General features: G+C 30.4%; 1 protein-coding gene across 3 annotated transcripts in view; it reads left to right on the plus strand.

Annotated features, from left to right (window-relative positions):
- nahoda overlaps positions 1–17,738 on the plus strand; it is a 92,687-nt gene that overhangs the window by 13,858 nt on the left and 61,091 nt on the right. For all 3 annotated transcript variants that reach the window (XM_070636427.1, XM_070636408.1, XM_070636418.1), the window contains exon 2: positions 16,101–17,001. In XM_070636427.1, the coding sequence (XP_070492528.1) occupies positions 16,842–17,001 (160 nt within the window). In that variant the 5' untranslated portion in view covers positions 16,101–16,841. The remainder of the gene's footprint in view (positions 1–16,100; positions 17,002–17,738) is intronic.

Genomic DNA, 17,738 nt, shown 5'->3' on the forward strand with positions numbered 1-17,738 from the left:
ATTAGACATTCATGACCTTATTAACATTCTCAAGTATAGACACTTTGAGTAATTTATAAATATCAAACGCATTAGTATATCTAAAATTAATTGAGAGATATCCACATACTTATTGAGAGAGAATTAATAACACTTTATATTTCAAATCAAAATTCCAATTGTATAATTTGTATGAAATATGAATGAGATAGCAGAAAAGAAACAACACAAAATTCACGGTCACATTTAGTGAGATTGAAATTTATTTCTATTCATGACGATTGTCATGCATAAGTTACAAATGATTAACAAGCTAGTCTTGGAACCTGTTAGATTGTATAGCAACAGTCATGTGATTTTCTTTTGTTTGGTAAAAATATGAAAAATTTAATCTCTTTAGCATAATGAATATGCGGCATGTGATTAGTCAAAGAGATCTGTAATCGTATCTGCCGATTTTTATCAGAAATGAAACATGACATGATAAATTTTTCAACATAAAAAGAAACTTTCTCTTCTTTTTTATTAAATAGGCCCATCGCATCTCATAAAAAGAAATCGACAAAAGGAAAAATTTCTCAATTTTTGTTGTCATTTTGTGCGATAAAGAAAATTTCAGCTAAAAGACAAGAAAAACTAATTTTTAAGACAATTTAGGTCAATTTTAATGGTCAATTTACTTTGATCAGCAATAATAATTTTTTAAAGATTTTCAATTTTCAAGCTAAATGTGAGCAATTTAATGATGAAAATAGTTCCGTAATTAAATTTAAATGCTCAACATATGCCTTTCAATAATCGTAAATTTTCCAGTTAAATTAAAAGAAACAAATTAAAAGCATTTTTGTGGATTATGTAAATGGATGTAAACATTAAATAATTCAAGTAATTGACCCGAAAAGAGATTTTTGGATGGGAAAAATATTTCAAGTATTTCTCCTTTACCTTATCGTGATGAAGAAGTTATCTAGTTCCAAATAAAATAAGATGTAGGGGGAGATGAAATTTCCTTTTTTTTTCTTGAGAGATCCTTTTCGGAGAAGGTCAATTGTAGAAAGAATCTTTTTGAGAGAAAAGAATTTAAAAACTTTTCTGAATAAGGGAAGATGTGCAAAAAGTCAAACATTTATTAGAGGCCGTACACAAGTGACGTCTGTCAAAATTGAGATATTTAGACAAAACTTCTTCCTAGAACTCGAAGTTGATTCAAAATTCGTGTGAAAAAGTCGACTCAAGTTGACTCAACTTCCTAAAAAATTCTTAATGACTTCAAAATCTCCTTATTCCTAATTAAAAGCATTTGATTCACACCATACCTGAACAATCCTCAAAAAAAGTCTTAAATTAAGTCACAACTCAGTTCCTTAATTCACAAAAGAAATAACGTTTCTTTTACATCATTATCTTCAATCAAAGATGCAAATTTATCTACATTTACTCGCTCGCATTCTAAGTGGTCACTAATGGAAGCTCTTATGAGCATTGACAGTTTCTGTAGCGAAGCTTTTTGAAATTATTGTGGTGATTCGTGCATAAAGTGTTGCTACTGCTTTAGAATTTACGATTTGATGCAGACTGAGCGGGTTGGACAATAGTTGATTCAGTAGAGAAGTTTGAGTTAGAATGTCAAATGGAATTGTTAGGGATGACAAGTGCTGTACTTTTTGATTTAGATAGAGATGCTAGATTCATTATGAATATCACCACAATTTTCAGTTTTTGATTTCATTGTGACGATTTGCTGTTCATACCTTAAAACGGAACAAAACTACTTGAATTTTAGCTCATAAACAACATGCGCTTTTGGTCATCATTACATCAACTAGCCACTAAACCTTCATTCCTCTATATTCGAAATCAGTCATCCCACACATAGTTACATCCAATAGATAAATGTAGGTCTCATCACATCATCTCTATTATCTACAAAAAAAGAGAGAGAAGATATGTAATGTAAAAAAAGATATAAAGTAGATAGATATACATGTGCAAATGCTGAAAGCTAAAAAGAATTGATTGAGAAAGTACAAAAAAAAAAGCAGTTTCCATTTGAACGATTGAGTAATCTTTTCTTGCCTTTTTAACAATGTGAATAAAATATGAATGCCGTACGTACGTACATATATGAAGAGAACGAGAAGAAATATGAAAGTTTATGGACCATGAGTGATGCAAAATGCAATTTTTCGATCTGCAAGTGCATACAAAAGGGAAAAATTTCTTTTTCATCGCACAACTATTTTTTAATATTATTTCTCCTTCATTTCCATTCGAGTGAAGCGTAAAGGAAAGTAAAATTTTTTTTTTTTTATATTTTTACATCATCATCATTTGTGCGAACTTAATGGACACATAAAAAAGAGTATGGAAAAGTACCGAGATACGAAAATTTGTCTGAAACTTGTCATCCATCACTCAAATATTAACATCATCAATTTGCACTAAAAGTGACACGTTCATCGTTAACATTTGTCATTAAAATAACAAGATACTTGATTATGTGAAAATAAAGTTGACTTAAAATGACATTTTACAGATTCCGTCCAAATGACTGTGTCATATCTCATACGACTACATAATCCATTAAAAAATTTATTTTTTTGTTTGAATTTATGAGCTGGAAGATATTAAATTTCAGACGTTTGGAATGTTTGAGTGGAAATTTTTTATTATTTGCTTGACTTTTATGAGAATTTTTATCAAAATTGGCAGTAAATTTACTTTATTGAGGACAGAATTGATGAAATACCTTTGAAGACATTTGATAAATTTTAATTTGTGCTAATAATTTGTCTTTTTGTGCTTAACATTAGAGATATGAAGAGATAAAATTAAAAAATGAGGACAGATTCGTGTACAAATCTTTGAAGCATTGGAATGTTCACATCTGTTAAGTCTGACCACCAAGCAAGCGACTAAATTACGCGAAAATAATTTTAATCCATATATGATGTCAAAGAATAATGACTAGATAGGGAATATGGGGAGGGTATGTGGCACTGTGACTTATTGGCCAAGTTTTTTGATAAATTCTTGGCATTTCGCTTAGAATTTGAGTATTTAGGTATGAAATTGAGCTAAAATTCCCAAAAATCTTTGAATTTTTGACATACTAAATGATGAACGTCACTTGCCATCAACCTCAAACTTCAAAATGCTTCAAAATCCCATTTAAAAATATATTTTTCAAAAGAAAGAAATTCCATTAAGAAAAATTAATTTTATGAAAGTCATGCCTTAGGCAAATATTTTCATTCAGTAGTGCCACGATTATCACAATCATGATGGATCACTCGGACATGTTCAGCCAAAAAATGACATATAAGTGCGTATTAGAGACATCATCATTTATTATCACAAAATATAATTTTTGAATGCATTACAAAAAGAAAAAGAAGAAATTTCCATCAATTGTCTGAATGAAATGGAATGGATGAATGAATGACTGAATAATAATGATAATAAAAATGGGAAATTAATGAAAGATGATAAAGAAACAATAACCTGCTATTCGTACACGAATTTTACTTCTTTTATAACTCGATACATCATCGACGCGAGAAGTAATAAATTATTGATGATGCTCATCTACGAATAGTCTCTTCCTCAAATATTTACATCATCACTTAATAATGAATAGTAATAAAAAATGAAATTTCACTTCTTATATGCGCTACAATGCGCCTTTTGTGCCTCTCATTCATACATACACGGCTATTGATGATTTCTTTTGTATTTTTTTGAGCTTCTTCAAACTTATCGATTAAACTGATTGAGTTTTTCACTTCTTTCTACGCTGTTTGTTGTTGCTATACATATACAATTTTTTATTTTGTGTATACGTTAATTATCAACAGCGTATTATAATGTGAAAGTGACAAAAGCGTTCAGTGTAATTAAATGAAGAAGAAGAAATCGTCAAGATTTCACCTGTGCATATTAAAAGCTTTTCAATTATGAATATAAACTAACCATAAACTTTGTGGCTTCCTCTCGAGAATCTAACTCATTCACTTTATCTGGTTTATGCTGTTATTATAAATATAGATGAAATAGATGAAGACAAAATCAAGTTTAATGAAAAAATCTGATTTGATCTGATGAAATTTATTCATATTTATAGCTAACATTATTATGAATTTTTTGGGCAAACGAGTGGAAAGAAGCAAAATAAATAAAAGAGTTCAAGTTATTGGAAAGTGTATGGTCAAGTGAAAAGATAAACTGATTCTTGGGTCTTATGTTGGTGGGGTGGCTATGGGTTACGTTTTGGATTTTGAAATTCATTTTGAGAAAATTTTTGGATTTTGAAATCAATTTTTAGTAAATTTTTGGATTAATTTGAACTTTTTTTTGAATTGATACGAGATTAATTCCTATTAAAAGTTGCATATAATCTATATTCCTGTGATGGGCAACCTGTGATGGTGTGATGTGTCACACAAATGCCATCCACCTTATGCCATGGCATTCGGTCCCAGTCGATGCTTTCCATCAAAGTATTCCGGCAAAAACCAAAAGCTGCTCAACTTTGCTCATTTGTAACCCAAATGGTCACCCTATACATAAATTTTCATAATTTTATTTCATATAATCAAATTAAACAAATTAAAATATTGACGTCAACGAGTTCATAGACTCTATCCACTTTCTTTCATTGCCCTATTTATATATATTTTTCTTTCTAATCATTTTTTTATCGATTGATTTCTATAAATATTCATAAAATTTTTTTAATCTGAATGGAATCAAAATATTAAATTTCTCTTCGTTTGGTCATAATAAACCAAAAATAAAATTTCCATAATTCCGATCGAATAAAAAAAAAAGTCCCATAGTCGTTTAGACTTATAAGAAGAATAAAATTATTTTGGTTAATTTTTTTCAAATATTTTTCCATAAATTCATTCAATCATTCGACCCACATTCCGTCTCGATTTAAGAAGTAAACAGAAGAAGAGAGAAGGAAAAAAAAATATTTATTCGTAATGTTATGGAAGTAATTTAACACAAAAAGATTTGCATAAATAACTTAGTCTTTTCAACACACAGTTAAGGCATAAATGAGTGAGTGGGCTTGTATACAATTGCAAATAATGATATTATAGAATGTGGTTAATTATTTTTTTTTTGCATTTTTTGTTGTGTTGCAACAACAAGTGCTAATATAGCTTTTGTAACATACACATGATTATGATATGTGCATCAACAATTATCATAAAGTTAACATTATAAATTGCGGAATGTATATATGCTGTTATAAACATGCCATTCCTAGGCTGATGTCATGTGTATGGGGATTTAATTAAAATGTGTAAGGAAGTTGAGAGTCTGTAATCTGTTTGTTTATAATTAGCGCATTTTTGTCGGATTGAAATTATTTAATCATAAAAAAGAGGAATTTTCAAAAAGAAAATGGCGGAAATTCTCACTTCAAGTTTTTATTTTCTCATAACTTTTTATTAATTGCACATTTCTGGATAGTTTATGCTAATAAAGCTTATAAAAAGTGGCAAGAAAAAAGTGGCTATTAAAAAACTTGCATTAAAAGTCTTGATATAGCCCAGAAAATCAACAAATTCAAAACAAAATGGCGATTTTTTATTAAATTTTAATAAAAATGCTTAATTTAAAAAAAATGTGCATCAGCAGATGAGAAAACTTTACTCATCTAATGATCAAACAGCAGTTAATTAATTAATCACAACATTTTTAGTTCTTTGTCTCATTAATTCAGATAACATTCCTTAATTAGTCAAAAAATTTGCATTTGCATGACAAAAACAAGCTTTAAAAGTATAAGAATTAATTCACATATTCATTTGAAAACCAGAAGAATGCACAGCTGAAAAGAATGGCCTCAAGCCATTTAACATTAATTTTGCTTCTTCTTTATATAAAATGCATCATCATAATTTACTCGGTATATGCTGGAATTTTATCGTTTTGACCGCATGAAAAATTAACTAAAAAGAAGCATAAAATACCATTCAGATCGGCCAGGTAAATTTTTCTTGATCCTATAGATGCATAAATTAAGAGATGAATAAAAAAAAAAAAACGAAAAAATCTTGTAAGATTGCAACGATTCATTGTCTTCATTCACAAAAGAAATATGTTTTGGCACACGATGCACGACCAGCAATCTCGCCCCGAACGTTGACTGTGAAATAATTGCATCAGCCTTTTGGAATTTCAAAATATTAAATTTCTTCTTCATCTCATCGTCGTCTCCTCCTTCTTAAACTTTTTATTAGTTTCGGACGATTCATTTGCTTATGGCGGGCTTTATGACACTTGAGGTCATCATCGCGATGCAGATGATGATGAATTAACATTTATTCTATTATTTATCATAGTTTCTCATGACTTTTCATTGAAGATGTTGATGGGGAACTGATATATAATGTACAGAATATTTTGAGTAAATTGTGAAGGATTTCTGGGAATTTGCATAAGATAAAAAATTCAATTAAAAGATTTTTTTAACAAACAAAGCATTTTTATTACATTTTTTTATTATCATGATAAAGCAACTTTTTTCTCCTTGCTCAAATAATTTTTTAATAACACACAAAAATTTTATGCAAACAATTTTTCATCATTTTCAATGCTGAATTCCATTCAATAAAAGAAAAAAACGCACCATGGGGAATTAAAATGAAATTGTGAAATTTATTTTGTTTAACATTAAATTTAATAATAAAAAATTAAGTGAAAAAAGTGCTGCACATTGTTGCTACTCTTTGTCGGTGATTGTTTATTTCCTCGGGCTAGTTATCGATACCGCTGACCGAAAATATTGAATAAAGCATAGACGAAAAGGAGGTTATAGCATAAATTAGATGGAGAAAATCTGACTCCTGTCATAAAATTTAGTGTCTATTTAATTCAGTGATAGCAAGATTATTGGGAACGGGATAAGTGGCAAAAGCTAGGCAAAAGTAGGTTAAGGTCTAAATACCTGGGGTAACTAGGATATAGAAAGATAACGTTGACGATTGGTTGAAGCAGTGCTTTTGGAACATGTGAGGGGATTTGGTCTTGAATTTGGAATTATGACTTGACACTTTATTTCCATTACACCTGCAATGACACCATGATTCAGCAAACATTGAGTAACACTACTTTAAAGCTACACAAAAAAACACAATTATTTCAATTTAAAATATTCATAACATTGCTGACCATTACCATAAAAATCATCCAGCTGTAAGCATGACAAATATTGACATTTAGATGATAAAAACTAGTAATGAAGCGGATCACGCTTCATGGAATATTCACACCATACGTAGATCAGATAACTGTACAGAAAAGTAAGAAATAAAGAAACCACTTAAACAAAATAATAGATTTATCAAATAAATATGATAATTCGAGCCTCGCTTGGACGCAGTTTCTAATGCTTGGGTGCTACGCTCGAACTATTCTTCTTCTCGTGGCAACATATTTTGATACAAGTGCAATCTCTAATGCTTGGGAAAATTTTCACGCCTTCACTCGCTTCGCTCCGTTCAGGACGCAAAAATTTGTGAGCTTCGCTCAATCAAGTCCGAGCTACGTTCGAACTACTTAAATTCGAGCTTCGCTCGAAATATTTTTCTTCTCATGGCATCATATTTTGATACAAGTGCAGTCTCTAATGCTTGGGAAAATTTTCACGCCTTCACTCGCTTCGCTCCGTTCAGGACGCAAAAATTTGTGAGCTTCGCTCAATCAAGTCCGAACTACGTTCGAACTACTTAAATTCGAGCTTCGCTCGAAATATTTTTCTTCTCATGGCATCATATTTTGATACAAGTGCAGTCTCTAATGCTTGGGAAAATTTTCACGCCTTCACTCGCTCCGTTCAGGACGCAAAAATTTGTGAGCTTCGCTCAATCAAGTCCGAACTACGTTCGAACTACTTAAATTCGAGCTTCGCTCGAACTATTTTTCTTCTCACGGTAACATATGTTGATCCAAGTGCTGTTTCAAATGCTTGGAAGCTGAGCTTCGCTCACCCGACTTGGGCAGATTACAGTGCTTATATAGATCACTTTACGAGCCGGGCTGAGCTTCGCTCGCCCGACTTGGGTAGATTACAGCGTTTAAATTCGCATAGTGATCTAAACGAACTAGGCTGAATTTATTGATTCTTAAGTAGTATTTTGATTTAAACTTTTCAAAGTGTAATTGTTTTCTAAAAGCTAAGAATGTTAATAGATAAATATTTCTGATGTCTACAATTAATATTTATATTTACGTTCCATATTCAAAAAAAAAAAAAAAAGAAATTAAAAAATTTTTTTTTTGATTTTCATAGGATTCGAACACATGACCTGACGATACATTACATTAAAAATAATACATTCCAATCAATGCATTCCGCTAAATCTAACTAAACACTTTAAAAAACAATATGGATAAAACACGTTTATAAATGATTAATTTTTACTTGAAGAAAATGAAGATAAAAGCAACCTCAATAGTCTGCGGCCGAGCGAAGCGAGGCCGCGATTTTTTTAACACGTGTTTTGGAATAATCGGCTATAATTTTGCAAAAAAATGACAGGTTTTTGCATCGTGTGCCTCAGTGGAAGCATCTTATGGCTCCAAAAACAATACAGCTCTTGCCATAACCGATATCTATCAGATGCAAAAAACCCGAAGTCTTAATATTGAGTTTGAAACGAGTTATCGCACCGATTAACTTGCTAACTTGCTAACTTGCTAACTTGCTAACTTAATGACAGAAAGAGTTTTTTTGCGATTTCTCGGCACTGGAAGCACCAATTGAGATGCGGTTTTCACTGTTAGATTGGTATTCTCAGGCACAGACTTTTGGCTAGCAACTATATGGGGCAATTCCCCAAGGGTAATCCAGCAAATCAAAAAAAGTGGTTTCAGTGATAGACCAAAAACAATATATTCACCCAAATTGAAAATTTGGTGTGAATATGATTAAAAATTTCATAACAAAAATTGACAATTGTCTCAAAAAAGCCTCTGAATTTGAAAAGAATACAAATTGCTCTAAGCACAACGTTAAAGACGAGCCGAGAACAAAAGCGAGAATGTAACAATGAGCAGAATGAAATGAAAAGGGGTGAATTAATTCATACAAACAAACCAATTTAAGACTTATTTATTTAAGAGAAAGGAAAACAGTTCCACTGGGCACGAACAGAAAATATACAAAAAAAATGAGAGAAAATTCTTACAAAAAAGAACGAAATACGAAAGAGTTGAAGAAGCGATGAGCTTTTCGAAAGGGATTTCTTAAGTTGCATAAACATACAGATTTTATGTAAACAGATCCTTTTTTTTATATCGTCCATTCTTCTACACTACATTTTTTTTGGAAGTGCTCTAATTGCTTTCGCTCCAGGCCATGAATTTTTAAAATGGTTTACGCGATCTTTTTTTTTCAAGCAAGCGAATGTCAATATTTGAATTGAGAAATGGAATTTTTTTTCTGTGGCAGCAACAATTTTTATACAGTTTTTTGAAATAAAATATAAAAAAAGAACTTTCTTCAACTTTGTGACATTGAACAAGCTAAATAGATGGATATAAATAAGCTGAATGGACAAGACATATGTTTATTGTAGACATGATAAACTTTTATTTTTTGAAATGTCCAGCAAATGTGAATATAAAAGTTGTGAAAAGATTTGTGAGTATTTGGAATTTGAAGCGCGTTTTTTTTCATGATAAAAATTGGATCAGTTTGTAAATGTCAGTAGCTTTATGATTTGGAAATTCGAAAGCTTAATGGACTAGATTGATTTGAGTGATATTAGTTAGCTTGTGTGGCATTTCCGCAACACAGACGGCGTGGAAATAGCTGAAATTCGGCCGTTGGTCGACTAGATTCTGTCATTAGACCGGATTTCAACAAATTTGACATGAGATCAGCCTTGTACCCATTTCTATGTCGTGTGCTTTCCTAAATATAAGTTTCGTACTTAAAATGACCCTCAGACATCCTGATCCAATCCTAGTCTCTCTTCATGACCTATTACGATTAACATCCACAAAAGTAATTCCACCATCTCACAAAATGCACTAATTCAGCTCACAAAACTTCTCGACAGTCGACAAGAAAAAAAAAGTTCCCTTTAGACATCCGTTTGTATGTCTTTTTTGTGCCAATTCTCATGTAAACTCTTTTTTTTCCTTTGCTCATTGGCAACAGACATCAGAAAAAAAGAGCAAGTAATAAAATGCGAATAAAAGAACTTTTTTATTTCGGTTATAGTAGGACAAAGGATGTCCAATGATTTATTTCTGATATTTACGTACGAAAATTTCTGTATACACATGATAGTACGACACAAAAAAGGCATCGTGAAAATTTATTCATTGTTGTTTGAGCACAATGTAATGGGACATGCAGAAAAAAACTTCATACTTTTTTTTTTTGGTCACATATCACACGGTATGTTGTATGTCGTTCATGTAAAGCTTTTAATGGAAATTATTTCTACAAAAAAAAGCTTTTCATCCTTTTTTAGCTATTCACGCACTAGAAAATGCAATTTTATTTGTTCAAAAACGAAAATTGATGAATTTATAAAATTGAAATTAGATGGTGGTTGTTTTGGGATGCTATGTGCTGTGTAAATATTTGAATATCCTATGATGTAAAATTTTAGTAATTGTAAATTACAAAAAGCTTTCATGTAAAATGCTTTTTTGTGCATTATTCACTCCCAACAATGAAAAATATTTTTCAATATTTGAGTTTTATTGGATCGTCAATAAAATTGTTCATTTTGCTCTTACTAAATATCAATACACACAAATATACAAACACACATGATTGCCCATTCTTTGTATTATCCAACATGATTCAACAATAGGAAATCGTTTATAGGAACACGTCTAGTAAATATTTGAGGAACGTTCTACACGTGTCCCGTTAAAGCGATCTATAGAACAAAAGGATGGAATGTAGTATGACGAAATATTTGCTTGTAGATTGATAAAAGGGATCATCTTGATTATATTTTATACTTTTGTCCATAAAGTTGGTTGTTCGGTGTGTCGTGATGCTTAATATTAAGGGAAGGAAGGGAAAAATAGTAAATGATAGCAGAAGGTGGATATAGTAACGGGTTTTAAGGGTTTAAGTGGATAACTTGAGGCTTTTGTGAGCTTTTTTGCTTCGATTTCTGTGGTTGCTTACTTACTTACTACGCTGGTCATTCAGATTAATTGTGATACATGGTTTTCCTCAGGCGCATCTCAAAATGTCTCGAATACTGTAGGTGCTTTATTAAAGATCGATTTAGAATTCTAGAACCTGTTAAAAATGCATAATTCAAGGAATGCGCCAATAACTTTAACATACTATCAACTTCCCTATTCAAAGCACAATCTACACTCTCAACTGAAATCATTGTGTAATATTCTCACAAAGTCCTTTCATATTATACTCATATTTTCGGAAATTTTATTGAATATCACTTGACATTCTTTTCCGACCAAACTTTTCTCCTTACAATCTCAATCTCCATTTCGTTCATTCTTACATGTATCGTCGATTTTGCAAACATATGCAAAAAAAAATCTTTTTTTTGTGTATTTCAATTTCATTTTAGCATTATTTTTTTTTAAAATAAGTAAGGTTGATGTCACATCATGTTCAATGTGCAATATTGTTATGAACAATATTGAGTTAAAGGATTTCACAACAAATTTCAAGCATGCATGTCATGTGTTTGAGGAAGAAAATTAGATTGTACATTGAACAACTATCATGATATCGATTTTATGCTTACAAATAAGCAACAAGACTCAAGACAACAGAAAAACTGTTTGTTTGTTTCGAATGCCATTATGGTGAATATATGGAAAGAGACGCTTTATGAGAATTTTTTTTGTTTTGTCTTTAAAGGGAAATATTTTCTGACATATTTGGGGCGAAATGGCAAAACTATTTTAAACACAATAAATCTTTTTCTTTTTTTTCGCATAAACTACGAGCATGAAAATTCTCACGAACAAAATGAATATTGCATCATCATCGCCGTACTTGTATAGAAAAGAAAAAAAACATATTTTTTAATTATGATAGAGCTTATAAAAAATTAAACAATTAGACCGGCTTTTTAATGTTTCTGAAAATTATTTTTCATTGTTGTGACTAGACACAACACCAACTTGCGAGAGGAGCACAATAAAAATTTTAATTTATTTGCCTCGTCGCAAAACACAAGAATGATTAATGGAAATAACACAAGTAGGGCATTTTTGTGGGTAATTAACATAGTGAGAAAGAATTTTGTCTTTAGGCACGCGGCTTAAGGCTTTTTGTACATGAATTTAATTTTTTTTTTGCGAAACTTTTCTAATTAATGTTGATTCATATTTTTTTATGGCTTATAACTCAGCGTCAAGATTTGCTAGCTCATGCTGAAGTTTTTGAACTTTTTTTTTTAATTTAAAATTTACAAAAATTGACAAATGTTGAGTGTATTAAAATGTTTGAGTCCATTTCTTAATTTCTTAAACTGGATTTTTTGGCAAGCATGTCGGTGGGTGCTTCATTTTGGCTTGGAATGTTACATGAACATGGAGAGGAGGGGGTTAAAAGTATGTCGACTTGAGTTTAGCCTGATGAGGGATTTTATTTGATCTGGCATGGACTCAGAGTAACACTATTCACTCTGTACCTTCCGGGTTGGTTCTAGATCTTGCTTGTGGTATTTGGAACGGTTCTTTACTTTTTATGGCTTACTCTACCTTAATTGCCAGCTAATTTTGCTCTGAGAAATAGCAATAATGCTGGAGGCCATATGCTACTAATTGTTCATAAAATCTAAAAACTGACACAAAATTGATCAAAAATTCATTCATCCATTTAGAAATAATCCACATCACCTAGAGAAAGTGCGTCATCAAGCAATAATTGCAATAATATTCATACTTTATACCTTTAATATTATTAATAACGATTTATAAACATCATGTATGTAAGAAACACCGAGAGTAATTGATGGAATTTTTTACGGCTATTTCAAAAGATTTATAGCCTCTAGATTTATGTGGCGCACTTCAAATCATCTAATCGTTAATTAAGGAATGTTACATAAACTATATTTCTTCTCCATTTCCTTCATTCACTCCGAATATGTTTTAAATTCACTCAATATTTTATTGATGGCAAATGAAAGATAAAAGAAAGCACTTTAAAATTAAATTTGATCTATATATGGACATAATTAAGTAAAAGAAGTAAATTGGATTTTTAGTTACGCATCTCATGATACTCGTGCATGGTAAAATTAAATTTAAATAATGAAATTGTTGAGAAAAAGATTTATCATGATTTTCTGTACAAAACTTTTGCTTCTTATGAATTTTCTTAAACAATCTTCATTAAAAAATAGTAAAGAATGCGATGTGATGATGTTGAAGAACTCAATAAGAATACAAATTATATAAAAAAGAATCCTTCACATAGTTTTGTAATTAAAATATTAAAAAACAAAGTTTTTCATCTCATTTTCGCCAAGTTTTCTTGTTGAGGAATATTAAAAAAAAAGAACCAGCAACCAGACATGATTAAAAAGTTGTAGTCTCCAAAAAGAATAAGATTTATCTCATTAATCTCAACATAATGAAGAAGTAGAAATAAAACTAAGAATTTTCTCGTTCTTGGTTCGAAGTGGATAGAAAAAAGTTGTTCATTATGCAATGGGAAAAATTATAATTTTTTAAAAAAATATTTCTTTTTTTCATAATGAGCTTCCATAATTTTCTTTTTTAAATATATATTGTGGATGGATGTACAATAAAAGATATGTGCAATGAATATATAATTGTGCATTTTTTTCTTATTTTGTATGCAAATAATGCTCATTTAGCATCTAATGAGAGAAAAAATGACGAAGATAAGGAGAAATAGAAGATGTTTTCTTGTATTATTAATGCTGGATAGACGTTTATCAACAAAACTAGATTTGTTGTTGTACATGAAGAAAAATTCACAATGTCGTTTTTCTCTTAAAAAGGAAATAATTATTTCCATGCTTTACAGAAGAGAAGCTTTTAAAAAATAGAAGGAAAATGCCATCGTAATCAATCAAAGCATGAAAAGAGGTCTTGGGATTATTATGAAAAGTCAAGCTTCATTGGCATTTTGTTGTGCTAGAATATTCTAGCGCACTTGAATTGCATAACGGACTTTGAAAATTTGAAAGTTTTAGTTCCCAAATTCTAAATTTTTTCATCACCTGAAAAAGTTTTTATTAAATATTTTCGTTAAAACTGACAAGTGTTTAGTTTTTATAATCAAAATTGCTTTAAAACAATGGCAAAATACAACTGGCATTGGAAAGAATCTCCTGTTTTGTAAGGAAGTAACAAAATTTGATTCAAAAATCTTTTGTAAACACGCCAAAAAATAATAAATCATTTCAGACAAATCTATGTTAAATAACCCAGAAAAGTAGCACCTCCAACAAATGAAGATGTAACGATCATGAGCAAAAAGAGACACAACAATTGGATAGGATAATGACCATGCAATGTAATTATTTCTATAGAAATGAAGCAATCGTTTTTCGATGCCATTGAAGTAATCTGAAAGAACAATCTATCTTTATAAATAATCTCTCGATACAGTATAGGTAGCAAAACATTTACCATTGACTCAAATGCCTCATCTCTATACTCATAACGATTATACAATAATTAAGCATGTTCCTCTCACTATCCAGATATTTCCTTTCCGATAATGCCGCTGTTACTGATGCTATTAGCACAGAAATTTATTCTAAATTTTTATATTCATAAAAAAAATCTTCTTACGTAATTTTATTTTTGTGTTGCTGCCACGAGAGAGAATATTAAGAACTTAAATATATATTTTTTATTATTATTGAGAGGAGAATAGGCATTAATTTTTAAAAGCAGGATTTGAGGTTTTTTTTTCTTTTTATTTAAAAGCACGATGAAATTTTTATGAATGTTTAGGACATTTTGAGCTTAATATGACGTGAATGAGTTTTTAACATGGGGATTTTGATGGAATTTGAGGCAAGAATTAATGTTTGGGAAGTTTATTTGTCATTGTGATGAGAATGGCTGCAAATATAGATTTACTGGGTAATACAAATAAAGAAGGCTCTGCCATAGAGCTTTAAAGGCTCTACTAAGAAAGGACCTCTGTAAGGCGTCCATATGGCTGCTAAATAAAGATGTTGGAGCCTTCTTCATTTGTGTTGCTCGGGTTTGCAGATATTTTGTTACCAAAAGTCACAAAACGACTCAAAGACGAGTTCCGACTAGAATACCGCGATGAAATAATTGCAAAATTAAAGAACCATTCACATTCAGGAATTTATTTGGGTGCGAATTGAAAATTTGCCCTCTAATGCCAAATTCAGACTCTACCCGTCATTAATTCTTGCCACGTCGTTAGGTAGGATTGTCAAAAGTTCAATCAAAACACCGATTGTATCATCTGTTTAATACTCAATGCTTCGGTCATCAATTTAAAATTTAATCTTCATATCACCTTCAAAAGAGCATCAATTTGAATACCAAACCTGCTTTCACACCTTGCAAAAAAATCAATTCCAAGATTTTTGCTGTGTATTTTTAGCAAATATTCAGAGAGAAATAAAATCAAAATGACAAAATAGTGTCAAATAGTGCAAGAAATGTTAGACAAAGGCATTAAAATTGCGCGAGCATACAATTTGTCTGTTACTTTTTTGTTTGCCGCGAACTAACAAAACCATTGTTTACTCGTGAAACGTAAAGAAACTCAACTTGAACTCGAAAAATCATTGTAATTTAGAAGAGAAAAAGCGCAACTTTAAATTTATTTATTTTTTTTTTCTTGTGTGAAGTTTGAGGAGAGAGAATAACACAAAGGTCTCAGTCGAAGTATAATGGGCGTTTCACATAGCTTTAATAATACCAATCTATGTGTTTACTTTATTTTTTTGCGCGCAATATATAGTAGAAATTATTTATCTCGTATAACAATTGTCGACAACTATTTCTGTAATCTTGAAAAGCTCACACTTGACGAAGGTGCATTTAACAGCTAATTTTAGGGCATGACACTTGATGTGCTGGTAATTAATGTATTTTTTTTCTTATTTCTTTCTTTACAGATTGTTCTCTGCATTAACAGTCAATTGTGCATGCATATGACATCAATTTTAATAGGATTTTAATGTAAGGGCTCGATTACATCAGACTATAAGTCAGGATAATAATAAATCAGTGAACAAGTGATCCAATTAACACAAGTTAGTTAAAACAACTTTCGCTTTATGCATGCAGAGTTTAAAAAACAAAATTTTTTTAATTAAACGCAGCATTTTCTTTGTGTCATTTTAATTTTAACGAGTGTGTTAATTTGTGAACCGATACTCACAATAAAGTTATTTCCGTAAATGAAAATGAAAAAATGAAAATGAAATACCACAAATAATCCATATTATATATGAATGAATTCAAATAAACGTGCATATGTGAAAAAAAGAGCGAAATGAAAGGAGAAGAATTGTGAATAATGGACACAAAGCCAATTAATAATAAAATATAATCGAAAGCAATAAATTCATTTTCTATTTATTTTTTTTCATATTATTGATATTGAAAAAAAAAGAGTGTGAAATATATGTATGAAAAAGAGAAGTGAAAATTAAGTGCAATTTCCTATCTGGATTTCAATTCATTCATATTCATGTTCGTACGTAATATAAGACGATCAAATGAATTCAATTGAATAAATTTAATTGTACATTTTTGTATCTGAAAACGATCAGCATAGGATTAAAACAAATAAAATAAAAGAGAATTCGATTGAAATCAATTTATATAGAAAGGGATAAAATAGATATAGAGAAATGGCGAGCCGGGTACAAATTTTATTGTTTCTGGTGACATTATGCTGTATGCAATATAAAATAAATGGACATGTAGCTTTAACCTTTCCACCAGCACGAAAATATGATTTGGATTTTCTCGATAACTCGAGGACACCAGCACCATGTGGAATGCCCAAAGGTAAGTTCTTTTGTTTTATTTACCCCATTGATATTTTCATAAAGTCATTGAAAACACACACATAAAGCTTTTGTCTTAAAAATAAATCGCCATCATCAATTGAAAACTTCTTTTCATGTAGAATTTTACCCTGTTCTTCTATACATAAAATAAATTATGTCATCATGACGATAAAATCGTGTGTCAACAATGAATAATTTTAAAAAGCATTGTTGTGCTGAATACGCTTGTAAAACAGTCAACGGATCATTATTTTAGCAGATAAAAAGAAGCGCAAATTCACTTGTTAGCAATTTTAACCGGGAATTATTGAATTAAGTGATAAATTTCAAATTTAACGGATTTTATGATTTTAAAAAGAAATTAATCCATTTCTAAAAAATGGCGGAATTCCTTCAATTTAAATCTTTTTCACAATTTATCTATAATCTCACAGCAATTTAAGGCATAATGAGGAAGATGTTAGCATCGAAAATATGGCAAAGCTAAGCCGCTTAAGTCTTGCAAAGTTAAACGCTATAATTAGTAAAATCTCACGCATCAACTTCCCCTCATCTAATGAACAAGTCAAAGTGAATATTAAAGCTTATTATCCAAGAGGAAATGTGTCTTAAAAAGACAAGTAGTTAAGTCATGAAAAATGATTACAATTTACATGTTTATCTTCCAAACGTCTTTTTTCCCATCTTATAATCAAGATGAACTTTTAAAAAAAGAGTACTTCCAAGGTCACGAGA

Source organism: Chironomus tepperi, unplaced genomic scaffold (genome assembly GCF_022539635.2).
Source record: "Chironomus tepperi strain 1889 unplaced genomic scaffold, CSIRO-AGI_Ctep_v1 contig_11, whole genome shotgun sequence".
NCBI classification, from domain to species: Eukaryota; Metazoa; Arthropoda; class Insecta; order Diptera; family Chironomidae; genus Chironomus; species Chironomus tepperi.